General features: G+C 39.8%; 1 protein-coding gene across 3 annotated transcripts in view; it reads left to right on the forward strand.

The window, feature by feature from the left end:
* The first annotated feature begins 277 nt into the window (after positions 1-277).
* The window catches only part of snx19b (sorting nexin 19b), a 44,524-nt gene continuing 17,790 nt past the window's right edge, over positions 278-27,011 (forward strand). For 2 of the 3 annotated variants that reach the window (XM_044354120.1, XM_044354122.1), the window contains exons 1-11: positions 278-338; positions 2,437-2,719; positions 2,918-3,112; positions 4,391-5,626; positions 7,038-7,236; positions 7,392-7,492; positions 7,580-7,699; positions 7,944-8,068; positions 9,012-9,105; positions 9,313-9,472; positions 14,016-14,145. In XM_044354120.1, coding sequence (XP_044210055.1) covers positions 2,516-2,719; positions 2,918-3,112; positions 4,391-5,626; positions 7,038-7,236; positions 7,392-7,492; positions 7,580-7,699; positions 7,944-8,068; positions 9,012-9,105; positions 9,313-9,472; positions 14,016-14,145 — 2,564 coding nt within the window. In that variant the 5' untranslated portion in view covers positions 278-338; positions 2,437-2,515. The remainder of the gene's footprint in view (positions 339-2,436; positions 2,720-2,917; positions 3,113-4,390; positions 5,627-7,037; positions 7,237-7,391; positions 7,493-7,579; positions 7,700-7,943; positions 8,069-9,011; positions 9,106-9,312; positions 9,473-14,015; positions 14,146-27,011) is intronic. The other variant, XM_044354121.1, reaches the window with a different exon arrangement.

Below are 27,011 nucleotides of genomic sequence, written 5' to 3' on the forward strand. Positions count from 1 at the left end.
ACTTAAAATCCTACCTGGACACACTGAAATACTACACAAACTCTAAAGCCGTGAAAACTAGAGCATTATGTAATGAATTTGATTTGTAATTTATTTAATTTATTATTTATGTTTGCTTTTTCTTTTTATTTCTTCATTGATGTATTCTGATATGTGCACTACCTCGTGTGTACATTGCCTTGTTACTGTAGTGGGAATGGTGAATCTGTTGTTAGTACAATTGTGTAAATAAAGTTTTTAAAAAGGGTGCGTAAGAGCCATTTGAACATACGTCACGATACAGGAAGTAAACAACAGCTCACGAGACCTCCCATTGAGTGCCATGACAGCTGGTGCAGGTGAAACATTTTTCTATTTTAATTAGGCAGGTAAACATTAATTTACACAATGACTTCATTCTATATGTTACACTGTGCAGGTGAAGCGTTTTCTAACGTTACAGCTGACGATTGTTGAGTCTCTGGGTCCTGCTAGTCTAACGCTACTAACCTCTCATCAAAAATGAGCAGTTTAAGGCTGATTTGTTTCTTGACAAGGATTAACACGTCGCAGGACACAGTTGAGTAACTTTGGACAAATCTCTAGAGGCTTCTCTTTACTTCGGCATATATGTGATACACCAATAAACAGATATGTCGTCGATATGTCGACTTATATCATCACCCCGCCCGTAATTATGGTCTTCCTCCGTTACTAATGAACCGTGATGGGTGGAGACGGTTGAAGTAAACTTAATCACAAAGTAGAAATTATGTTGAATATAGGCGCTGCAGTCCGAATGACTTGTATGCCGAATGTTTATGTGTTGCATCTAGTGGAGTTTTACGCTTTTAAAACCACGTACCATGTACTACTCTCATGTCTGTCAACAAATAAACAGTATATTGTCAAATTTCCGAATAGGGTTTGGCGTCGCGATTTCTCCCCAGAGCAGATAACGGTATACGAACCTTAGTCGTTACTGAGGTGGTGTCGGTTATGAGAGCCGATACATATAAACAGATAAACAAAGAAACATAGTGCGACAGAAAGGCTCGTTTACCACTCACATATGGTGCGAACTAACGTCAACGTTAGCGGCTCGCTTTAATACGCCCTCGCCTTGCAAATGGAGAATTAAATGAACGGTTTACTATGAATGAGGTCAACCGCAGTAAAATTGGGTTTGAATATAGACATTTGAGACCTTTACTACTTAAGTTGATATTGTGTTTATGTTGCATATTCCTAAATATATTTTTAGCTCCACACATGTACTAAGATATACAAAAATACAGCCTAGAACAATAATGTGTGTCTGATATGGTTTTTCCAGAAAAAAGTATAATGACTATATTAAAATCCTTAAGATGGCATCCACTTCTTCTCCGTTATTAAAAATTCCAAAATCTATAAATATGTAAATATATCTTATTTAATCTCAGAAGTTTAACTGCTGGACACAAATACAGTTTCACAGAAAAGTCCGTTCTCGGTTTAGGTGCACAGGAGGCTTCGAGTTTCCACATCAAACTTGTGTAAGATGCTTGTAGACCCACCACTTATTATTGGATTTACAATGAGCTCAGAGAAACTTTCCACTTTCAGCAGATGAATATGAAAACAGCCATCTAGTGTCAAACTCTGCACATACGTCATTCTGCACAGTGAAGCTCAAACATTGTAGGAACAAGAAGAAAACACATTTTTGAATGGAGGGAGACTTAAATTAAACTAATTATTGCACTGTGTATGAGTGTTACTATTTTATCTAGATCATGATGATTTGTTCCTGTTTTGTACTGCAACTCATCAGCAGACTTATCAGCTAAGGTTAACGGAAGTTCAGTTCTATATTTGTAAACAGGAAGACGGGGCAAGATGGCTCCTGGACAGGAGAACTGAAAACAGACATGACGTTATCTATAAGTCTGTATTTTGATAGATTAAAAAAAGAACTGTGACGCCCACTTAAGGTGTATAAAACCCTGTTATAAGCGCTCCACTAGGAGCCTTTATCTTTGTAACCTAGTCCTGCGTGTTGTATTGTGAAATGCTCCTTCTTGTACAAGAAAATAAATACTGTTAAATTTGATATTTCGGCTCTGGTCTCTATTGTTTTATGGTCATAAAGAAGAAATTTTTTAACAGGGGCCAACATGGGAGTATAGTGGCTGGTATAAGGGGCTCTAGGCAAAATACTGTATACCTAAGCTGCCAGGTGTAGACTGCTGTCTGCACTGTTTTTTATGGGTAATTGCAATGACAGGATACACACAAAAAGAGTGTGAGTAAAGGAGCCCAACAGCTTACCCTCGTCCCCCCCTAGCTGGTAAATCTGACCACACGGTCATCCTATTTAATTCATGTTGATCACATACAAACACCCATGCGGCTTGTCACTCTGTGTTAAACTTTATACTTAATCCATAGTCTCCACTGGTTTTGTCTTTCAAGGTGTGATGTTGCTCTGGCATGTGTGATCCCCACATCTCTTCTTGAGGGTGACAAGCCAGACAGTAACCCCTTCAGTGCCATGGCTGAGGTGTTAGGACAGAGGAGCTTGTTGGGATTTGGTGTGGTATTGGCCTGGCTGGTGCTGTTCCACCTGCTCGTGAACATCTGGCTGCTGTGTGTGTTCACCAGCCTGCTGGTGGTGCTCGGTGGCTGGCTAGGCTCACAGGCTGTCCTGGAGTCCAACAGTGTGGTTCACCTGGAGAGGTTTATCACACTGGAGCAGGTATATGTATACTTAACTTTGCTTTACGGCTCTAGTGTTGGTTTCACTTTTCATTTGTAGACATGTTTATAGAAAAAGCTTTATTGGATTTACTGGGCTAAGATAATCTTAGTCTTGAAAATGCTTTTGGGAAACAGACCCACATCTAGCTCCAGTATTACTTCACTTACACTCCTTTGTGTCATTGCTAAATTTCAGGTTCCACCGTCTGTGGAGGATGAGCATCACTTGGACCAAGAGATCCACAACACAGTGAGGAAAATCATCAGGGACTTTGTCTCCTCCTGGTACTCTACTGTGTCCTCTGAGAGTGCGTTTGAAATGGAGGTTCAAGAGGCCATGATCTCTATGGCCATGGAGCTTAAAATGCGCGCAAGACAGGTGGACAGAAAGGTACTATGATTTAAAAACATGAGTGTTGGGAGCTCTTGCAGAGTGTCATGTGACAAGTACTGAAAACCCAAACTGAGGCAGACATTCTCTGTGTTTACATGCACTTAAATCAACCGAGTTATGGTCGGCTTTATGCAGTGACCTGATTTCTTAAACGTCATGTGGATGAGAAAATTTGGTCTCATGCAAGCATTCTGTGAGTGAAGTGAAGGAGAGCTCAGTTAGGTGCAGTGCAGTGGTGGCGTTTGTCTGAGATCATCAAGCTCATGAGAAACTCATAACATAGTCATCTCTATTCCAAAACGTTTATATCTTCTGTTGTTAAATTCCACCTTAAAAAAACTATTACTCATTAAATTATTATATCAAATTTTTTAGGTTTAAATATAATATTAAGCCAATAAGAGTCAGACAAAATGGCTCTTGTAAATTACACCAGGCCTTTTATTATGCCTGCTTGTCAGACATGGAGAGTCCTCCCCACAAAACTGACCGCTCTAAACTGCATGGTGTCAGTTAACCACCTATGATTCTCCCTTAAATGCCTGTGCAATAAGTAGCAATATGCACCTTGCCAACACTCGCTAATATGACAAGCAAACTCCAACTTCAGCCTGGTGCACCTGCTTCATAAATACAAAGAGTACTTAATGACTCTTATCAGACAATATATGATTGATAACTAGTCTTAAACAATCATAAAACAATAGATTAGTTTACATGTATTTACAAGATATATCTGTAGCTGTAAAGAGTGCGAATGAGTGGTCATAAATGTATTAATAAACACTCACCATTTCAGGGACTATTGTGGCTAAAAATGTGGCAAAGGTGGTATCTCAACATGACCTGCTGAGCCTTTATTTATTTATTTATTCTTGTTGGAAAATAAATTCAAACATGCACCAGGTTGTAAGCAGATTCACAAGGCCCTCACTGTTGATCTGTCTGCTTTGCAAATAGGCAGCACTAGCTATGACTTCTAACAATAACTGGAAAAATTACAATTTTACTCAGACATTTTTCAGATGAAAATCATGGACTTGGTGAGCAAACATCTTTAGTTTGGAATACCATTTCATTGTTTCTAAATTTGCATCAAGGTATGATGGGAACCCTGATTATAATGCCATATAAGACACTATACAGTATACAGCACTATTGATGGTGAAAGAAACTTTTCAAATTTTGTTGAAGAAGAAGAAGTGAATTAAGGTTTTAGAATTTGAAAAGCAGAGATGGTGTTTGATGGATGTGTAACTTTTTGCATGGCTGCAGGAGCTGACCCAGAGGATCCTGGACCTGTTTGGCTGCCACTTGCAGGATTACCTGAGAGCCAAGGAGCTGGTGACCGAGCAGCAGATGCCTCCAAAGTGGAGCAGTGAGAGTGAGCAGTTGTGGAAGGCATATTCCAGGGTTACCACACCTCACCCTGCCATGATCAGTGATGCAGTGGAAGTCAACTACACCAGAGCACTAGTGGATTTGTTGCTGCATGTTTTGGTGCCATCGCCTCACTTAGAGACCCGCACTGGACGCTTCGTTGTCGGGGAGCTCATCACCTGTAATGTCCTGCTCCCTCTCATTGCTAAACTGTCTGACCCTGACTGGTTAAACCTTCTCATGATCGAAATATTCGGCAGGTCAAGCAAACTGCAGGAGACAATTGCAGCAGAGCCACTGACTTCATCACCAGCACTGCCATCTCCTCCTGCTGAAACAGACCTTGCTCCACAACAAGAGACTTCATGTGTACCTCAACAGAATACTGAAGTTCTTCCACCGAGAGCAGAGACTGAAACGTTTAATGATGCAGAGATGGTCATGCCTGAACTCGCTGCCTATGACGTGATTGACTCAGAGGAGGTTGACTGTCCACAGAACAATACTGAAGAAGAAGAACCCACTCAACCCTTTTTGAGGCATTACATGAGAGGAAGCAAGTCAAACCCATTTTACCAGGAAAATGACTCTGACCTGGATTCTCCATTGGCTGACTATAAACAGAGTTCCACTGATTCCCTGGTAATGATAGGCCAAGAGGAGAGCCAGTATGACAGACAGAAAGAATGTGCCTCATCTGTTGAGAACAACAATGGCATTGACTTGGAGGATGTTTGCGCCAGTCCAGTGGATGGCTCTTGCCCTAAAGTCCTGGTGAGTTCAGAACCAGTAGAGCATCGGAATGGCTGTGGCCCCTCATTGGTAGGGACAGCAGAGGGGAATCCTGATATCAGCAGCCTCCAGAACTTGGAGAGAGATGGTAGTTACCCCTCAGCAAACCCAGGCAAAGACCTTCTTCTGGGTGTAGAACCGGCTGGGCTTGGGAACCCCAATGAGTTGACTGTTGTCAGTCCATTGCAGGTCTCTTCCCCCTTGCCATCGTTCAGTTTTGAGCCTCTCAGCAGCCCTGATGGACCAGTCATCATCCAGAACCTCCGCATCACTGGCACCATCACAGCTAAGGAACACCGTGGCACCGGGTCGCACCCCTACACTCTTTACACCATCAAAGTAGGGAAATGATGTATTCTCCCTCTGTTGACCATTCAGTTTCTTGTTCATGTGTGTACTTTTTCATGTACAACACTTCAGCATTTCAAACAACATGAAAATTAAAAAGGAGAATTGTTAAAAATGTAATAGCAAAACAATAGAAAAATAAATTTTTTAGTATTTATTTATTGTTCCTACTGTAAGGGCAAAAATCATAATAATCTAGCTAAGTTTGTCCTAGCATAATTAGAGGCAATGAGGCTACTTTGCCATAATGCTAATATTTTGCTAGCATGTTCTTTAACAAATAGAAGACCCACCTTCCTGCAATTACTTTGACTCAGCACAGAAAAATGGAAACTCAAATTTTGCCTTGTGTAAATGAGAAGCAACAACCTGAAAATGAAAGTAGCTTTTTTCTTTTGAATTTCCCCATTTAATTTATATTCAGTGTTTCTCGTATAATTGTACAAGGGAAACCCCTGCTAGGCCAAAAGAAAATTTTTTAATGCCAAAAATAATACCAAATACACATTCATTCAGGAAATCAATAGTGTTTTGGAGTCTGTGCAGGGCTGTACAGAAACATGAGTCAACCTCTATATTGTTGCCTGGGAAACTCTTGGTAGCGTAGCTCCTTCAAGGAATAGGGTAGTGCATAATGTGTGTGCGTAGCGAGTGGTTGAATGAGAGAGCGAGCTGAAGAAAAATGACAGTGAATATGAGTGTAGCAGAGGAAAAGGTTAGCAGTAAGTTGTCAATCTGGCAGTAAATGTACAGTAGACATTACAGTGTGTCAATTAAGAAATGCTGCAGCTTCTTAAGACCAAGAAAAGTCTTGTCTGTTGTTTCCCCAACTGCTAGAAAAATGAAGGAAGTTAGCTCCAAAGTTAGCAAAAATGGGTTAGCCTAACCTGACAACACTAAACAGAGAAATAGAGAACAGAGAAATGTGTGGCTGCTGAGTTCACTCTGTCCTGTATCATCCAACAATTTTTACCCCCCACCCCCGCCTGGCCAAAGCAGTCAACCAGGGGGAAACACTGACATTTGTACTTTTTATTGTAGTTTTATTGTAGTCCAAATAGTCAGATAGTCAAAACTATATTTTAAACTGAGTAGGAAAAATCATTCATGGTGGAATTTAGTTTGTGACACGTTTAATCACTGATTTTATTGTTGGTTTAAATCAAGAGTTTTTTTGTCCTTTTTTGTGGTCCAGTTTTCAAAAATAAAACTGTTACTGCTTGGAATGAACATGTTAACATTGAACTCCAATATATTAACTGGCAGTAGCTTAAAGTACATAAATATTAGTATCATTCCTTAAGACACTAACTTTGTCACAAACAATATGTTATACAAAACATCAATATGACAGGAAGGGGAAAATATGGTGAGCCTTATACGTTGTTGTGATGCTTTTCAGTATGAGACAGCGATGTGTTGCGAGAACCCAGGGAGCATCCAGCCTGGCTCTGAGGATACTGAAGCTTTACAGACAGGCTGTGAGAATCCATTACCCATTCAGCCAGTGGCCTATCACACGGTCAACAGACGATACAGTGAGTTTCTTAACCTGCAAACACGTCTGGAAGAGAAAGCAGAACTACGAAAACTCATCAAAGGTAAGATGGAGGGAGCTTATTATGAGCTGCCGGTGGGCAAAATTGATGTTAAATTCTTGGACATCAGTTACACGATGCATGTTTGATTTATGTTTGGTATTTGAGCCTACATCTAGGATTTTATTATATTGTAAATAATCTGACTTTTCGTTAAGGTGTGAAAGGTCCAAAGAAAATATTTCCGGACATGCCATTTGGAAACATGGACAGTGACAAGATAGAGGCCAGGAAAGGATTGCTGGAGACCTTCCTAAAGGTTGGTCGATTGACATTTCCTAATGTAACATTTTATGTAGTTTTTGATCTTTGATGTTTTAGACTAGCATTCTGTCCTCTTTTTCAGCAACTGTGTGCCATCCCTGAAATAGCCAACAGTGAAGAGATGCAGGAGTTTCTGGCTCTCAATACAGACGCCAGGATTGCCTTTGTCAAGAAACCTTTTATTGTGTCACGCATAGACAAGGTTTGATCCTGAATATTTCATTATGGTGCATCTGAATAAAACATGAGTACACGCTATATGTACATGGTAATTACTATAATCACACTGTGATGCAGTGCCATAAACACAACATATATGTAACACAATGAATACAAATGTTTCATACTTGAAGAAATTGAGTTTATTTGTAAAGAAACATAAGGCTAAACTTTTATTGGGTTCATAGTGAGTTTGAAATGTACTGCATATGTGTTTGTGTGTGTAGATTGTAGTGAATGCCATTGTGGACACCCTGAAGACAGCTTTTCCTCGTTCAGAACCTCAGAGCCCAACGGAGGATAATGAAGGAGATGTGGATGGAGGGAAAATAAGAGTTGACAAGAAGAGCAAGTATGACCACTGTTTTTCAGAGCAGTATATATCCAGATATGATGGAAACACAAACCCACACAGACTATCAACAGATACTTCTCGGAGGTCAAGTGGCTGACCTTTACGCTCATCTTTACCTTTAACCTCTTTATACTTTATAGGAAGGTCACTTCATTGTGAAAAGTTTTAGTGTTACAATAACAAATAATACAGTAATAAAGCATTACCAGAATTATAAAACATTCTCATCTCTAGGTCCATTTAGTAGATGATGTGGAGCTTTTGATCATATCTAATGATTTTTATCAGCAGACAGAGTTTGCCCAGTTGTCATCAAGTTGTAAATCTTCAATTTAAAATTAGTTTTACATTATATAGTTACTCAATAACATAGTTATCCTTTTCACTAAAATTATAGCTAAGGGCATTCAACTATGAGAGCCAGGTGTAATTCTCAGTAGGGATGCTGCCAGTCTGGAGATTCTGATAATACCATATGATCTTCACCAGCTGATGGAGTTGTCATGAAAATGTAGATGTTCATATGTCCATTTTTACTGAACACTTCAGGGACTTCTTATCCATGTTGGCTTAACAGTGTAGTTTCAAAGCCCCAGAATGAACTTTGAAACTCAAATATTAGCACTGTTTGTGGGTGGGAAGCCAGTGAGGGATCATGACCTGCATGGAAGGGGGATAGTGTGAACCTCTGCGTGTGGTATGCCCCCCTGGTGAAGCTCCTTGCTGGCAGGTAGAAACATTCAGCCTGGTCTTTGTAACAGAGAGGGTCATGTATTATGATTTATGGCTTATTTTATCATACGGTGCATGCTGGTTGTTACAGTGTGAAATCAGACTCATGCGGTCTTGTAGGTTCAATTATTGCACAATGATCAGTGATAGAGTTGATTTAGATTTTTTTTGTCTATGTTTGATTATGAATTTGTTTGTACACTCCCAGGTCGCGGCTGAAGTTCTCCAGTAAAAACATCCCCTTTATGAATGGCTCAGACATAAGACCACCAGTTTTGTTCAGTTGGGAACAAACTAGCACAGTAAGTTACATTACAGTTTACACTATTAATATCTTATCCTTGATTCTAATCCACAGTGACACTATTTAGCACCAAGCTAGTTGCGATGAAACAAAAATGAGATTCTTGTGTTGTTTTCTCTTTTTTGCTACTTTGGTAATCCAGTGACCTTGTTGGATGATTAAAGTTTTTTCTGCTTTTACACCCTACCCCTCTGTGGTCTCACAGGTGTTTAATGGGATGTCTATGGGAGATCTGAAAACCTTCATCACTGAACAAGAGAAACTGGCCATCAGACCTGAGCCAGAGAGGGGGGACAGTCCAGTGGTAGGAGAATTCGGAGGCAATCTGGATGGCAGCTCGAGTGGAAAGCAGAGTCAGGAACATGGTAAGAATGGCGTGAGGGGATACGTTATTTAATGTTGAATTCACTCTGCTTGATCTCAAGCTCAGTCAGGTTACTTCATTTTCACATGTTTTAAAGCTGCTATAGATAAGTTTAAGGAGATCAAAGCACTGATGTCAAAGCAAGCTGATATAAAAATGGTACCCCTATCATCATGTTCAGTCACATCCAGAGTTTGGCTGCATTCAGACCAAAAACAACCCTGCATTAAAACAATGCAAGGGGCTGCGTTGGTGGGGGTGAGTTGTATGCAGGGGGTTAGACAGTGAATGCATTTAAATGCTTATCAGATGGAAAAACCCAACACAGCGGTTTGTAAAATTCACAGACAGGATCTTACAACCTCGCAACAACTGATTTATCTTTTGGTGTGACAATTGTTTGGTAAACAGTTGAATATGTGCACTTGCATGTATGTGATTGGCCAACGTAGCACCCTGTTGCAACCACTGGATGAGGTTTTGTAAAAAAGCTAACAGCCTGATATTGTAGCTAGTAACAATGTAGGAGTGATTGACCAGACAGAATCATGCATGTGACATCAACCCCAGAAGAAGAATTGGTCCACAGCTGTCTTTGTTGTCTGATTATGTTGATTTATTTTTATTGTGTCCGAATAAATTTTAATCCATTAACCCAACGCAGCTTTAATATCACAATCTCTCACCAAGAAAGTAATCAATGTTACACTTTCTGTTTCCTACTTTGTTAAAGATACTAAAGAAATTACTGAAATTCACTTACACTGCTGAACTCTTGATGGCTTCACAAGCTTTGTCTGGTGCTTCCTTTTAGACTACTAAAGGAATCATCATAGCAGTGTTTTTTCAGCTGCAGTTAAGTTTCTATTACAAACGAACAGAAATCAAATATTTTTACTTCGCTAAAACTCCATTGTGAACTCGAATCTTAACCTCCTAGCCTCACATCATTGTCTTTGTAATCAGCATGACTGCTTGTGTGACTCACCCTGGCTTATTGCTTTATGACTGTCTGCTTTCATTTTCCTTTGTGCCTGACCAACTCACTGACTCACTGACTGTTGTCTGTGACTGTCTTCCTACTTTCTGTCTGCTTTCTCTGCCGCTTTCCATTCAGTATCTCACCATGATTACAGTGGGACCATTTAATTGAGCTATTACAATATTTCAGTCACTCAGGATTCATCAGACTGGGTTCATATTTTGGCAACCCTTGACATACAGCCTTAGTTGAGGAGATAAAATAGAAAACCCTGTACAAACTCTGAACCTTTGGTCTTGACCATGTCATGGCAGCAACTCAATAGACCTGTGCTGTTGCTGACTGTGTGGACGTGAGGACTTTGGGATGTCACTCAATAGGAGTGGGTGTTAATAGTTTCTAGGACACCACTTCATCTAAATATTCCTCAAGCAATTCCAAGCAATTGATCTGTGCCCACTAACAGATGGCATCAAGGGTTCAGTTTACTTGAAATGTGCTTTCCAGTTTACTTGGGGGGATTTCCAGCTGCTGATAAAAACAACGCATTTCTCCTCAGTGCGTATGTGAACATTTGATTGTGGACTTTCCAAACAACAAAAAAAACCTAACCACAAAACTGCTGAGGCCAATGTTGTGACTCTTTATATGTCATTCTCTCATTACTGTATATGACGACACACAAAACAACAGCCTCACTCTGGCGACAACCTATCTCCAGTATCTCTCTCCAAGCACTGCGTGTCTTTTGCATGTCCTGATAAATTTAAAGCCTGACTTACATTCAACACCTCTGTGCACCTGGCCAATTGTGTGTAACGTGTGGATGATTATCAGGTTGTTGACATAACTGTCCCCTGTTCCGGCCATCATAATCTGACACGCATGGGAGCACAACACAATACCAAAACAGCCCACAGCCATAATACATAAAACACAATCAATTATGTAACATGTATCACACAGTCGCCCACAGACATTTAAAATTTAGCTAACTGCAGTAAAGCCAAACAGTAAAGCCATATGGCCCACCAATTGTTTGACAAAAATTAAGAATTTTGTAATCACACATTTTGTAAGCACATGGCAATTAAATCTGCAATGCGTAACTTTTACATTAAAATTAACGTCTAATACATTCAAGCCCTTGCCAAACGAGTTCACACAATGCTGATTAAGCCTATCGCGGCTTATGTTTTGTTTGTGATTATTATATAGCCTAGTTCATGGTATGATTAGTAATGATGAATAATGGTTGATTATTTTCATCCAGTTTTTGAGACCCCCCCCCCACCTCAAACTTGAACTTTTGTTGCTGTGGGGGGAGCTCAAGTCTCTTTTGGGGGAGCTAAGTACCCCCTGGCTCCCCTGTAATTCAAACACTGTTTCAAATGCTTTTAAACAATCCAACAAGTACTTTGTTTGAGGCAGACTGTACTGAGGCTGTTATCCTGTTGAGAGTCATCATAGCTTTTAAGTTTTTGATAGCCTTTAATGGATGGACCACCTGTACCTGTATATGCCACACTAAAGGTCGACTCTTGTGATGGTGCACTTGGACCTGGGATTCATCAGGCCAGACATCCTTTTTTGAGTGATCAATTGTGTACTGTGGAGAGTCCCTTGTGTTCCAATTATTGTACATCTTCAAAATTGCTGTGTTCAGAAAGCCCAGCAACTGTACAGTCATAATGATGCTCAAATCTTCTCTCCTGGTACCCATGATCATCTCCTTTCTACAGTTTGTTAAACAATGTAAACCAATTTGTTGTTCTAGTCCTAAGCTCTAACTGTTAGATGTCCATACCTCTTACTAGTCACCATGTGGCATCATATTCAATCGCTTCTCCATCTTTCTCCATCACAGGGAATCGTCAAGAAAAATGAATGATCTCATTAACATCATATGGAAACTATCTCTGCATTTGCTAACATTCCCCTTTTAATTGAATCCAAATTGCATTTCTTCCTTGTTAGGCATCTGGTCATTGTCTTTTTGAAGGACTGTTTTTTTTTCCAGACAGTCTGGATGGATGAAGGGTGAATCAAGTGCCTATTTCTGACCAGACCCTGAAATGTTCCACTACAAAAGCTACCAGACTGACAGTTATGTCAGTCCTCTGTTATTTTACTTTCACAGCAGATGTGTAAATGTCAGAATGTCTTCAGGAAGATAAATGATGATATTTCAATCAGTGTGTTTACAGTACACGCACAATATAAGCTGATAAAGTGGTGTTCACATCAGCAAATAACGATCAAAAACAGCTTTTGTATCCATCTCCTCCTTTATTGCATTTGTGTTTTTTCCCTGGTGGTAATAATGCACTGGTGAATGTGTTGCATTGAGTCACCAAAAAGAGACACTAAAAGCTCAAAGCTTGTTGAACCCAAGTGCAGCTAATTGCTGTAGGCAAATGTTTGTACTGCAAATTATAGGAGAGATTAAGTATCATGAGTATATCACCAAACAGCTGGTAATGAAGTTATATCAGTATCTTTTCATCATGCTGGTAATCATTTGCATCCACTAATTATCAAGTTTTAATATTTAAAAAATGCTGGGATGTGCTTTTTTTCCACCCATGATTTGATGGTTTGTTGTGAGAACAGGAGACTAGTTAGCGAGTGTATTTGTGTCATGGAGCTTGTGGAACAGCAGCTCCATCAGACTCCCCCCAACAAGTGATGTGCACTGTGCAGCTAATATTACACCCCATTACTGTGAAAAACCAGATTAAAGCAGAAGTTTGATTGAAGTGTAAATTGACATGGCAGGCTCTGTAATGAGAGAGAACACTGTTTTTTCTTACAGTAATTAAATGTTACTGTTTATTTGGAAGTACTTGATTATTGTCATGTTGGATTTTTGTCAGTTACAATGGACTACACAACCGACTAGTTTTCACAGTGGAAAATGCTATCAAAATATCCATAGAAACCTCTGAAAACAGTGCTGCCATGGTCTGTGAAGTGTGAAACTACAAGCCTTTGACAACCACCTCTCAAGACTAAAGAGGGTTGAGTGTTTGAGTCCTTGGAGGATTTTAGATGGAACATCACTTTTTGATGCCATCAAGATGTTGTCTGTTTCTCTGTTTCCTGATCTGGTTTTTCACTCTTAATACACATATATCTAATGTATCCTGCAGATAGCAATGAAAGGGCTGTGCTAATAAGAAGTTTTCATTGTCTTTATTAAAAAAAACATAGTGCATGTTGATGAAGCAGAAACATGGTTTGGATAAGCCAGCAGCATCCAAGTCTAACCACATGAGGGCAGTGTTAATAAATGTATGAAATGGAGTACTGATGTGATTCCTGGACCCGCATGTTCATCAGATGCACACAGAAGAAATGTATAACTCTGAAACAGATTATACTTGTACTTGTTTGGTCTCTCTACAAATCCATCCGTCTGTCAGATGCTGCTTTCGCTTCACCGTGCTAAACCAACATATTTGTTGGTTATTTGGTTATTTATACATTATATTTTTAATATGGTATCTTTGCATGTAACACAGTAATTTTCTTGCTTGTGTTTTGCATGGCGTGGGCACAGCAGCCGAGACAGCGTTGGCCGAGGTGGCTCTGAACATCTTGTGTCTGCTGATGAAGGAGCAGTGGAGCTGGCTGTGCACTGAAAACATTCAGAGGACCATCAGGCTGCTGTTTGGGACCCTTATTAACAGGTGACATGCCGCATTCATTTAACAGTGCTGGGACGCCACAACAGAGTGCTCTAAGAAAAACTTTATTTCAGTAACACTTATCTGACGGCAGACTTGACAAAGTTTTTCCAGGGAAGTAATCATAAGAGATACAGAGAGAGATAAATCCAACACATACTTAAAAGAAAATATATTTAGATAAATGCATAGAACGAGTTAAATGAAATAAGACAATTAAATCCATGATTAAAGGTTTAGCCATGCTAACGATATGGCTCTAGTGATGCCAACGTATGTCTGTCAGAATAACCAACTGCCTGTCAGCTAACACTAGTCCAGAGTAAACTATTTTGACAAGTATAACAAGACAGATTCAAGTAATGCACTCAGCAGATCACAATTCCCACTTTTCCAGCACTTAACTTTATGACAGAAAATAATAGCCTTGCACTTTTAACTTAATACTAACACGTTCATGTACTAAACATGTTCTAAGCATGCTAGTTTGCTAATGGCAGCATGGTAACTTGTTGAAATATTAGTATTAATGCTGACAAAAGGTACAGCTCAAACTGTTTAAGACTTAGCCAAGTCTGAAAATACAGAGCTTAGCCTGGCAAAGAGGTTTTAGAGGGTCACTAGTGTTTCTGATTACTTTTTGTCTTGTGTAAGATCAGTTGGTTTGTCCTTGACTACTGGACCTACAGCCATCGTCCTCAGAGGTTCTCAGTGTTTTTGGTGACAAACTATATGGGTTTAAAAACATTGCATCTTTTGACTTGTACCCTTTTATCATGGCACTGTGGTTATTAAGAGCCTAATTTGGGTCAATCATTAATGCAACACTTCACAGCTCTGTACATGGATGTTATAATGTAATGGTAAAAATCCTCTCTGTCCAGGCAGCTGACATATCAGTTCCTGGAGAAGAAAGCTGAAGTCATATTATGTAAAGTAAATCTGCAATAGTGTCAGTGAAAATGACCTTTTCAATCCAATTTACAATTAAATGATGTTTAAAGTGCAGGCAAAGACAGTGCCTTCTGATAAGGTTAAATGTTGCAGAATCCTGAATATGTTGTAAATAGGTTGTTAATATACAACCCTACTGCATATCAGTCCAGTAAATTTCATTTTTCATAAGATGAGACAATTGAGCAATACTCTGACCTGTAAAAAGAATTTGCACATCTTCAATGCTGCACTTAGCTGTAAGGTATGTCTGGGCAGTGGTTGGTTAGCAGTTAACACATGTGTATGTGAGCTGTAAGCAGACTGTGAAGACAGTCTAGGTGTTTTTGGCAGCCTGGCAGCTTTTTAACTGTGCACACTCACAGCATCTGTTAGTCCCAACAGTTTATGTGTTATGGCTGTCTGTGATTCCCAAAGCTATTATTGTGGTCAGCACAGCTGAGTTAAATGGTCAGGCTAATGGTTTGCTTTTAAGGTACTTGGTCAATATTAACTGTCAAAATAGAAAAGGGGAGCATAAATGTGTCTAGTAAGTTTTATGTAATTTTGATATACACTGGGATTCATCTTCTGATAGGGATGCAACAATAAAACGTTTTTCTCTTCTAATACTGATTCTAGTACCGCAACTGTGGGTGTCTGCTGCTCCGATCTAATATCAGTGCTCTCCTTTTCCCAAATCCGCATACCTCTCTGCATGGAACTCATGCAAGATACTCATTCAAAAATGTATCCATGGGGAGGATGCACTCTCTTTTTCATCACTGCTTTACTTTGCTTTCACACAGGTGAGTTCCTCAGTACACCCACATATTTCTACTTTTGGCACCTACTAGGAGCTTCTCAGTGCAGCTAAAGTCATCTTGGCTGCAGATGAGCTGCACTGAAGCAACAGAGAGTTTAGTACCTTGCTATTCTTCAAGATTCAAGATTCTAAATGTTTATTGTCACTCCGGTTATACAAGTACAATCATGTGAAATACTCTGGCTGAGGGGCTCCATTACAGAAAAACAGTACATAAATAAATGTAAAAATACATATAAAATATAACAACAAAATACAAAAAGAAATATAAGTATATAAATATATATATATTTGGAAAAAAAATATACAAGCACACACACATACATATATAAATAAAAAGACAGAAGGTCTTACAGGAGATGTCGACAGAGCAGCTAGGAAGGTGTTTTCATTCACTCTCTCCATCCTCAATGACTGCTTATAATCAGAGGCTGGTAATATTTTAAAACAACCAAATGTAGATCTTCAGAAGTAAACCCAGCAGTTGCAGCCACAACAATGCAAATAATTTTTCTCTCCCTTTAACAGTGGTTGCCTCTGGATGACTCTGTCTTCTTTTAAAGTGCTTTTACAAGGTATTCTGCAGCAAAGAAATGATGGAAACTTCTACATAGGAGGGGGCCGCAGAGTCTGTAGACTCAGCCAGGTCAGGACATGAAGACACATGTTTCCTAGTGGAGATTCCACAGAGAGGGCTGTTTATGAGCTGGAGAAGGGACTCTGGCTTATGTACAGTCGTTAGGAAAAAGAGTTGATATTTTAGACAAGAGTTGACTATGAGCCATTGCAGTGGTCCGTGTCTTAAAAAATCAGGGGCATCACTTGCCATGCAGTGTACCTATTAATCACTAAACAGAACCATAAACACTAAAAAAATATGCTATTTATCTCATTAGAGGAGCTGGCTCTCACTTTTTGAATAGTATGAAGTCTTTTCACTGTTACATTTGTTGTAAAGTATACAAGTCTATGTTCAAACATGCATGCCTGCACTATTTCGTCATCAAGAGAATGCTTGACATCAACTCCCCAAACATTTGTCACAAATAGGTATAGCTCCTGTTGCCTATAAACTGAACATGCAGACAATGTTCTCAGGTTCTAGTGTTTGTGCTGTTAGCACTTTGACCTCACGTTCCCAGGGGTGTCAGTACCAGAATATCATTGCTTCATATCAATACTGAGTCCTCTATTTTAAGAAGTTCCACCAGCCAAGTATGAAAGGCCTTGTGCTTTTGTTTGGCCTCGTCTATATTAGGCAGCAGTCTGTCAACACTGCAGTGACAGCTCTCCTCTCCTCTCATCAGCCGATTTCTCTGTGCAAAGGAGATGGGATGCTCTGGTTGCAAACTGCTGTTGATAGAAACACTACATATGAAATTGTGTTACTAAGAAACTTCTGTTCATGTCTCATTTTCAACAAAGTAAAAAAACAATAAGACAACAATGAATAAAACCCAAGCAGATGAACAATAAAAAAAATTCCAGGCATGGAAAGTGTTACATAAAAGTAAAATGGGAAAATAAAGCAGCAATAGCTTACATAAAATGACAATTATATAAAAGCCACTCTACTAAAAGGAAAAAGTGATTAAAGAATGATGTGAATGATAGTTCAAATTGTTAGCTTATGTCAGGGTTTTTTAGACATGGTTCTGAAGCGTCTGGGCCACAACCTTTGGGTTTTAGCCAGGATTTACTGATGGTTACCAGAACCATTCCTGAGTATTTCGGGATGCACTGATTAAGAGATACAAAAGACAAAGATGTAGCAGTTATAGTGTGCATTCCGTGCCAAGCCTTAAAGCTCCACTAAGCAATATTTTTAGCCAGGCTAGTGCCATGGCAATAGAGGTGGAAATGATGGTCAGTCATGGATGAATTGCCATGAAATTCTGTACAGACATTCACGGTTCCTTCAGGATGAATCGTAATAACTTTGGAGATGTCAAAATTCAATTTTTTCCAACACTTTGCTTCACCACAGACATATATTTACAGTTTAACCACTGCTCTAAAATCAAGCACAAGTTCTATTAGCTATAGGTAACCTTAGTAAGAGAAGAGAATATAAGCTCAGAGATGACTAATGATTTGTAGCTTTCAACCACATTTCATGGTCTTCATTCAGCAGTTGGAGTTGGCTCAGCTTTCATCACATTCCCTAGATATAAACTTCTGGTCACATAAGAATAAGTGACTGAATATGGGAGACAGATGGTAACCTTTGTCACGTTGATGATCTTTGACCCCTTCCCAGTTGCTGTAACTGGTTTTGGTCTGAAGTTCACAGAATACTGATCTGAATCCTCTTGCAGAGTGTTCATGCTGTTTCACCGATGTAGTGTGGATGTATATTAAGTTCAGTTAGATTTTTAAAAAATTTGGTCAGTTTTTCTTATTAATAAAACAGTTTTTTAGTGGGACTGACAGGATATGTCAAGTGCTGTGAAGGTTTTTATATAATCTGACAGCTGTTTAGTGGGAGGTAAATAGAAGCTTGCAGGCAGCAGAAACCTTATCCATGCCAGTCTACCGCTGTAGCACATGCATGTCTGTCAGAATTTCATTTGGAGTTGTGAGTTGATAGAGAAAGTGTGTGTTTGTGTGTGAGATGAAACCAGCACCCAACAGGCCAAATCTGGGCCTCTGTGTGTGTGACAGGTCTGGCTGGAAAAGCCGGCTCTCTGCTCCTATAAATGGGGTCCAAGGCAAGGCTCTGGTTTAGGAGATGTCTGATTTTTATGGACTGGAAAGTAGACAGTTTAAGATGAATATAGTCTCTTTCTCTTAGACAGCAGTCTGGATGGAAAATTCAGCTGGAGCCAGATTGTTGTCAGTGTCTCGATGTACTGTAGATGTAGCAGGTCTGCTACCAGAGAAGAGCCACTTTGTGTCGACATCACAAGCATTTGTAGGGATACTCCATGTTGTGTTTGGTTAAATGTGTCTGTAAACATAATGGTTTCTTCCTTTGTAACAATTGATCTAGTTATAACAGGTAGAAAACAGAGGCAGCCAGCACAGTGGCGTAGTGGTAAATAAAAAGGAGTAAACCAAGTCAGTTCCATAAATGTATGCATGAGAGTGTTGAGTTGGGTTTGCCTTTTGGCAGAAATATGCCCTTTGAGACTCCTATACTGGCTTTCGTGCATTGGACATCATTGACTGCAGACATGTGGAGAAACTGGGCCGGTGCCGATGATGATACAATATAATGATTGTAATTAATCAAATTGCATCAAGTGGTTCAGATTTTCTCGGCAAGCTGTTTGCCATTGGACTGTGGTCAGTAACACGTTGTAAGTATGGAACATTCTCCCTGCGAGTCCAGAGCACACGTCATATCTTCTGACATTTTTACCACCTCATGGCACAAACAGCATTCTACCTACTTGGAGAATGCACAGGTGCTCTTTGTCAGCGCACCTGCAGTACCGTGCTGATGCACAGCATGCACACACATGTACTTGTCCTTCTTTGGCTTGAGGGTGAGCTGTTTGTTGGTCCAACATACAGCACATTTCACCTAACCAAACTCCATGTGGCACCTCAGCTCTGCCAGTCCTCTGCTGCACCTGTCACACAATGACATGATTCTTTATTTTTACTCCCTAAAACGGCATATTAATACTTCCATAAACAATTCAAATGGTACCGCAGGTCCTTGATGACAGCTTGATGATGGAGGTGGGGATGAATAGGAGTATGAAGGATTCAAAGACTGTCAACAGTTGTCATAGAAAGTGCTCACACTCCTTCAATCTTTCTCTGTCTCTGCTTCTACACTGTTAATTAATACCCAGGGATCTCCCTCTGACATCCAGTCAGTGGCCTGCTTGGGTTTCACCGGTGGTGAAAAACAAGTTGTTTGGCTTCAGTGAAAGTGGTTTCTGTCTCACTGCTGCACTATTTAGCCAATGACCACATTGTGGCATTTGGAGAGGACTTTGAAAATGTGGTCAGCACTCCAACATTAACAAAATATATAACACTGGCTCTTCTAAGTAGTATATTTTGTTCACATTGAGGCCATGAGCAGGTTCTTGTATTGGCAGGTGGGTTGCTTCAAAGCATCAGCGCATGTATCCAAGAACAACAGTCTTGAATGTTAATCTGGTTATTATAGTCATACTTAATACAGTGTTTTAGCTACAGGCTCATGCAGGTGGATTTGTGAAATATTGGTCATGAGTACAATTCATATGAGAAGTTGCAACAAAAATGGATAACACAACTTTTAAATAACTAAATGTTTTTAAAGGTATGACATTTCATAATATTGATCCTGAAGATAGGGATAAAGTAACCATGATTTTCATTATCAATTCATTTACAGGTTATTTTCTCTATCTATTTCTTCAATTAATTGTTTGGTCTATGAAATGTCAGAAGATAGTTTAAAAAATTGCAAGACAATTTCCCTTAGCCCAAACAGTCCAAAATGCAAAGATATTTAGTTTACTGTCGCAGGAGACAAAGAAAAGCAGCAACTATTCATATTTGATAATCTTGGAGCAGTGAATATTTGGAACCTTTGCTGAAAAATATCATTTTAGAGATTTGTCAATGTCATTGCAATTCCTTCGCCATTGACACAGATTACTCAAATGTGTGTATTATTTCAATAAGGAGAGGTCAATGTGAAGTGTATAACAATATTTATTGATGTTAGCAAACAGCAAACAAATGACTTTGGCGATTAGAATAGAGGAAAAGAGAGGAGATAGGACAGGATCCAACCAGAGTTTGGATGCTGGTGGTGGTGGAGTAGATCTAGCAGATAGGAGATGGAATTGAATCTCCCAGAACATCTGCAGTAGTACGACTGAAAGACAGAATGATAGGATTGCCGTAATATTACAGCATCCAAGGACAGAGTTGCTCCAGGAATGCAGGCAGAAAGATAGGCAGGAAGATTATGAGGGAAGATGTTTGTCAGCTGAGGAAGGATCTTCAGTAAGACTTACTGCTTTGTACATTCACCACAGCTTTAAAAGATGATAATATGTCAGTGTTGTGTCTATGGCTAGTTGCGCTGCCCAGGCATACAATAAAAAATCAATTAATGCAGATTTAAGAAAAAAAATGTCAAAGAAATTAAAGATACACAATTTTCTCTTTTGTTGAGACTTTGTAGCAGCATAAGGCCATTACGTTGATAGAATCTGAGCTTCTAGCACCGTGTTGATGCATGGTAAGAAATCTGTGTATTTCTTTTCAAATTAAATATTGGTTCACTTTTGTTACTATTGGAACACCCTTCTAGTCTGTGTTTCATCCTTGCAAAGGCCACAGAAGCAACAGTAGAGTTCAGGCACAACTTTGGACTCTATCTGGCTCTGTGCTTTGGTGTGTTATTTGCCTGGTAGTCTGCTGCAGGCTTGCCATATCCCCAAGAGAGAGAAAAGACTTGTTCAAATGAATTGCTTCATGCACCCTGGTCTGTAATTACCACATATATAAATATGCATTACCAGATACTTAGTTTGAGATATTAGCAGTACTGAGAAAATAGCCATATGCGTCTGGTTCTGAAGACAAGTCTATTTTTAATTTGGCAAGAACTCCACTGTCTTCGTTAATAGCTGTTCTTCCTAGAATTTATTCTTTCAGACATAGTGTTTAATTTGGCTCCTCTTCCTGACTTTACAAGTGTCAGAGTTCATATTTTGTCATGTCTTAACACAATATTAGGCCCCATGCCTTCTTACTGCGCCAAAATCAAATGATCCTCTGTGACGGCAATGTGGGGGAATCCAGGAGTTGTTCTCCTCTAAATGATTGGCCCTAAAACAGAGATCCCTCCTCAAACGGGGAGGATTTTTTGGTTGTTTTCACAGTAAGAAGGAGATATCAGAGTCCTCTGCTGTTTTTCTGTTCTGGTGCTGTGCCTTGACATATGGGTCCTGGGGCCAGGCATGAGGTAAACAGAAGACCCCACTTGGAAGTTCCTAGTCCTTCTATCAGCAGGAATTCACTCCCAGGCTGAGTGTGTTGGTGGTCAGACGGGTGGTTCATATGTGATAGATTTGATATTGGTGGGAAGAAGAGGAGGGAGTGTTGGATGGAAAAGATGCTTGTTACATAATGGTGCAGGCGATCTATCAGCCACGGTAGAGTGGAGGAGGTGTGACATCCCTGGACAGGCTGTTCCTGAGATGAGACAAATCCAGACACACTCCTCATAGCGGGATCAAGCTGTCTGAGTGGTTTATATCTCACCCTGTGTTTCAGTTGGAAGTTTGCCCCGTGTCATGTCACTGTCACGTTTGCTTGAGGCGTTATTCCCTTTTTACATCTACAAACCTTTCTGAACTATAAATATTGTCTTCTATTAGAGGCTAATCGTAGTCAGCAGTTGCTTTCCTATTCCTGCAGACCTCATCTCAAGGGGACATTATAGGTCAAATACCATGGTCAGTTCTGGCGAAGGTTATGAAACACACTTTTCCCTCCAACCCCAGTGTATCATCAGCTAAAGCTTGCCAACCTCTGCATCCATGCATTCCTTATTTAGCATTAGTGAGTTGTAGTGACACCAAAATCCTCCCTGGCAGGACATGAAAGATAATATGGCTCATAATTGACCACACTCTTGATAAAGTTAGATTGAGGACAAGTTCAGCATGCTGAAACGCCATCGGGATGTTTGTAAAATGAACTCAATAAGCGATAAACACTGTGGCTTAAATAAGGACAGTAGCTCGATGAAGTCATGCAGTGACCCTTTGGCCTCTTCACATCTCTGGTGTCTGTTTTCACTGCTCACCTGAGCCTGGGGCCTGAGATGTGCCTCCAAAGTAATGGTTCGTCTTCTCTCTCCAGAGACATACTTGTGCAATGACATCTTGTCTGTCGAAAACTCACTGCAGGCTTATTTTAGCTCAAACGGGACCTGGTTATACTTGTCTGTGTTTACCATAAATGGCAACTAAAATAAATCCCACTGGAGGCCAACACATACACAGTTGTTGGCCTGCTCAACTGATGTTTTATGCATATTTGGATTCTCTTGCGTCACTGATTTTAGATATCCTTCCAAGTAGTCTAAGCATCTCCCTTTTATTGTGATCGTCTTTGATTGTGTTTGGTCGGTTGTTGAAATTGAGCCCAGTAGTTGTTCAGTTAACTGCAGATTCAGACCCTTGTGATGTAACTGGCCATTGTTTCACAGCTCTCATCATTAAGGTTTAAGTGTGTCTTCCAGAGGATTCAAAAGACAGAGGGTGCTAACTGAGGCCTAGTACAAGAAGCGTGCAATAAAAAATTAGAGAATAAACTGTGCTAAAGAAGCTGGAGGCTGATGTTGAAAAAAAGACACAAAAGCCTCATGGCCCTCGCTTTTTGTACAGTACTTAGTTTACAGAGTAACGTACAGAGTTTGCTATCATCACAAATGGACCCATGAAAAAGAGACAACTATTGCTAGCTAGACTGTCTCCTTTTTATAATGCAGAGTATGCATTAACACAGAGTATGCCAGAGCCACCACCGACTCGGCAGGCGTTGAAATAACATGAGTGAAAAATAACATCTAGTGCTAATGTTAGCAAGCTAAGCTAACTAGCGTCCACTTTAAAATTTTCCCTTCTAAGTGAAAACTAGTTGCCCTAGCTTGCTAGTTTCCATGTTTTGAATAGAATACAAACTTAACAGCATAAAAAATCCAAATGCTGAATGCTGTAAAGAGATGGGTTAAATCACTAATGGTTGATACTAACAGTATTGTTGAAAAAAGGGGAAAATGGCTTCTATCAATTTTTGTAAGATATGCAGTATGATGGTTTCCTTACATATAAAGTGAGACCAATTCAAATTTCAGTTTGACTATAAAATGTAACTTTAAAAGCCTTTTCTCTATGATACACTATTATAATCAGTCACCCCACTAATTATCATTCAGCTGGCATTATAACCCTTGGCCAGTTGGGCAGTTTGCTCAAGATGTACGGATCAAAAGAGAGAAAGAGAGTTTGCACTCAGTCTGTAGGAGTGAAATGAGTAGGCAGAAGGCTTTGTTCTGTCCCCTACTCTCTCTAGGACCTTCCCCTCAGCTTATATTGGGTTGGCAATGCCTTCTCTCTACACCTGATGCTTGTGTATCTTTGGAAAGTCAAGGGCAATACTCGAGGGGATTTTCCTCTTAGGATTATAGCATGTCACCTGCACTGTAAACGTCTCTTTCCTGGCAGGCCAAACAGAGGAGTTGGAGTAATCACTACCAGACAGAATAGCTGTCTAGGTTCCTGTTCTCTCTCATGTGAGCAGTGTCTTTTTCACCCATAGCTACAACCATCTACTCCTCTTAATATATTGTAAATGTATCTTTATGTAAGGCTCTATACTCTTTTTTTGTGGATTTTTTTGTGAAGAAAGAGGGTACAAACATCAGTTAGTTGTGGGGCATTGCATGTTGATAGACCAGACTGGTGACAAACTTGTATTTTGCAAACTTTTCTTGAGGTGATCCACACTTTGTGAATCAATGTGACTTTAATACAGTTACACTACATGCTTTGTTTAATTTAAGCCACATTAAGCCTGCAGGCAGAGGGCAGAACATTGCCTGGGCGCTCTTCTCTTCATTTTCCCAGCTTGAAAAATATTTCTCTGACAGAGTGGAGCTGGAAAACAACTCTGGTGGTTTTCATAGTAGCAATAATGCTGTACAGGCTAAGACTACCAGACCACAATCTCTCATATAGAATTACTTGGCATTTGTCAGACCTAATTGGTTGAAAGTACTCTGCTCTGTGTGTGTGTGTGTGTGTGTGTGTGTGTGTGTGTGTGGTTGCATGCGCCAAAGGGAAAAGTAATCTTTTTGGTGACTACCTTAAGACTGCAATGGTGCTGACAGAAGAGACTAAGTTCGATGGATGTTATTCATAGGCAGAGACCTTGACCTGTATGTATGTGTGTGTGTGTGTGTGTGTTGGTATTTGCATGCACTGACCTAACTTGGCTAGTGTGTCAGTTTGTGTATTGATGCGACATGTACTGAACCAAGACAGTGTTAATGTAAACCTCTCTGAGCCACATGTGAATATTTTCTGGGTCAGGGCTCGAACGTCACATGTCTGTGTTTTGACCGGCCATGGGGAATGAGGCGCCACGACAATCCCAATAAAACCAGGCCTGGCATGTATGTGCACTCACTCAAACATACACATAGAAACAGATCTGACCTTAGACAGCAGGCAGACGGCTGTAAGATGGCACCATGGCCTGAATGGAGGTGGTGATGTGATGGGTCCTGAGTCACAGAGTTGGACTGAGGTGTAAGCCTCACTGAGATCAGACACATCACACAGACAGATGAAAACAACTGTGCTTACTGCTGACATCTGTGGTACTCACAACTGACTCCACAGGAGTCTGGTTGGAATAGATCTTTCTGTACTAATCTTTCTGTACAGTGCAGTATTACTGCGTTGGCACCTCACTAATGCTGTAACACTGTGTCAACACAGGTTGCATAGTGAAAGCAGCATGTTAGCAGAGCAGCAGCTTCAGTCCTTCAGTGTCTATACAGGATGCGTTCTGGCATAGTATTTAGTGTAGGTCATCCTTGTTTTGGCAGTGCTCAGAGCCCAACACACAACTGTAGTCATGTGCATAAAACGGAAGAGAGAAGACTTGAAGCATAAAAACTTCAGTGCTTCAGGTTGTGCTTAAATGCATATAGCGTAAGCCAATATGTCGCATGTGTAGACAGATGTATTGATAAAAATAGAAGCAAATCCGTTCCATCACATACTCCTAAGTCTGCAACGCTACAGACTTTGCTTAAGGGAAAACTCCACAATGCACAACATTGTGACGTTACAACGGCAATAACAGTGGAAATGTGCCTCCTTAAGACGAGAAATAGGCAAAACACGGGAGGAGTCGGCAAAATAATATTTTCCATTTTTCTTTGGTATTGATTAAAATTGAAACCCGCTGTGTTTGAAGAATATGAAACAGACTGAAAAACATGGCTGAAACAGATCCAGTGTAGACAGGGTCAAAATACTAAAATTAGCAGTGTGGGAAACATGTTGTTGCACCAGAGAATTAGATTTATTTAACACTGTAAACACCATCATGCTACTATATCCACAAATAGTATATGTTGTGTATAAACAGATGTAGTGTAACAGATATAATTTTGGAGGCTATGAATGTTCTGAGTAAGGGCTGGCTGTTAAGGCTGGACAATTAACACTTCATCATACTGACTGACCTCTAATTTTAACTTCTGATCTGAACAGAGCTGGTTTTGGTGAGCACCTGGTGCTGGTTTTATTTTTACCGCAACAGAGTTTCTCTAAAAAAGAAACAACATAATCTACTAGAATTTTACAGCTTATCATTGACATTGGAAATATGTATCAAGGCAATTAGAGGAAAAAAGACAATGTGTTACAATAATACATACAATAATATGGAATTAATCGTTGTTTTTGTGGTGCCCAGTCATTTCAGGATATGCACTCAGTCTTTTTCCTCCTTGATTGGGCCTCTTGGGAGTTATCAGTTCGCAGTGATTCAGACTGGACATTATTTATGAAAAGTAGATTGGATTATTTTAATAATGTGTGTGCGGTTCAGTGATTTTAATCATTTTCAGGTTGCATATGTGTCTCATATTCTCCCAGTAGCACAGTATTAATAATGGTGCCAAATTTCTGGTGTTTTTTCTTCTTCATTTTTCTGCCAAATGTCCTTTATACTAACCACATCTTTTAATTTTGGACTAGATCAAATTCTGCCAAATTGCTGCTAGTATTGCTGCGCTGAAACAATTAGAAGCATGGCAAATGTGTCTTTCTCATGCCTCTGGAATATTAATCCCATCCAAATGGTTTTGTAACTAATTGTGACTAGTTATATCACAAAGGTACTCATTATTAAAGGTACCCTGTTGAGTTTTCTTATAAATAAACAGGCATGTTTATGTTCTGTTTTCCAACCAAAATGGACTGTGTGTATCATTGAGGTCTAACAAATGTTTTGAATGCATTTCCTTCCTCATTTACCAGGCTGATTTTTAAAATATTTTCAGTACTCAATATTCAATACTTTTCTTGGTACACTACCACTACCAACTCTTAATCAGGTGAAT

Source organism: Thunnus albacares, chromosome 6 (genome assembly GCF_914725855.1).
Source record: "Thunnus albacares chromosome 6, fThuAlb1.1, whole genome shotgun sequence".
Classification (NCBI taxonomy): Eukaryota; Metazoa; Chordata; class Actinopteri; order Scombriformes; family Scombridae; genus Thunnus; species Thunnus albacares.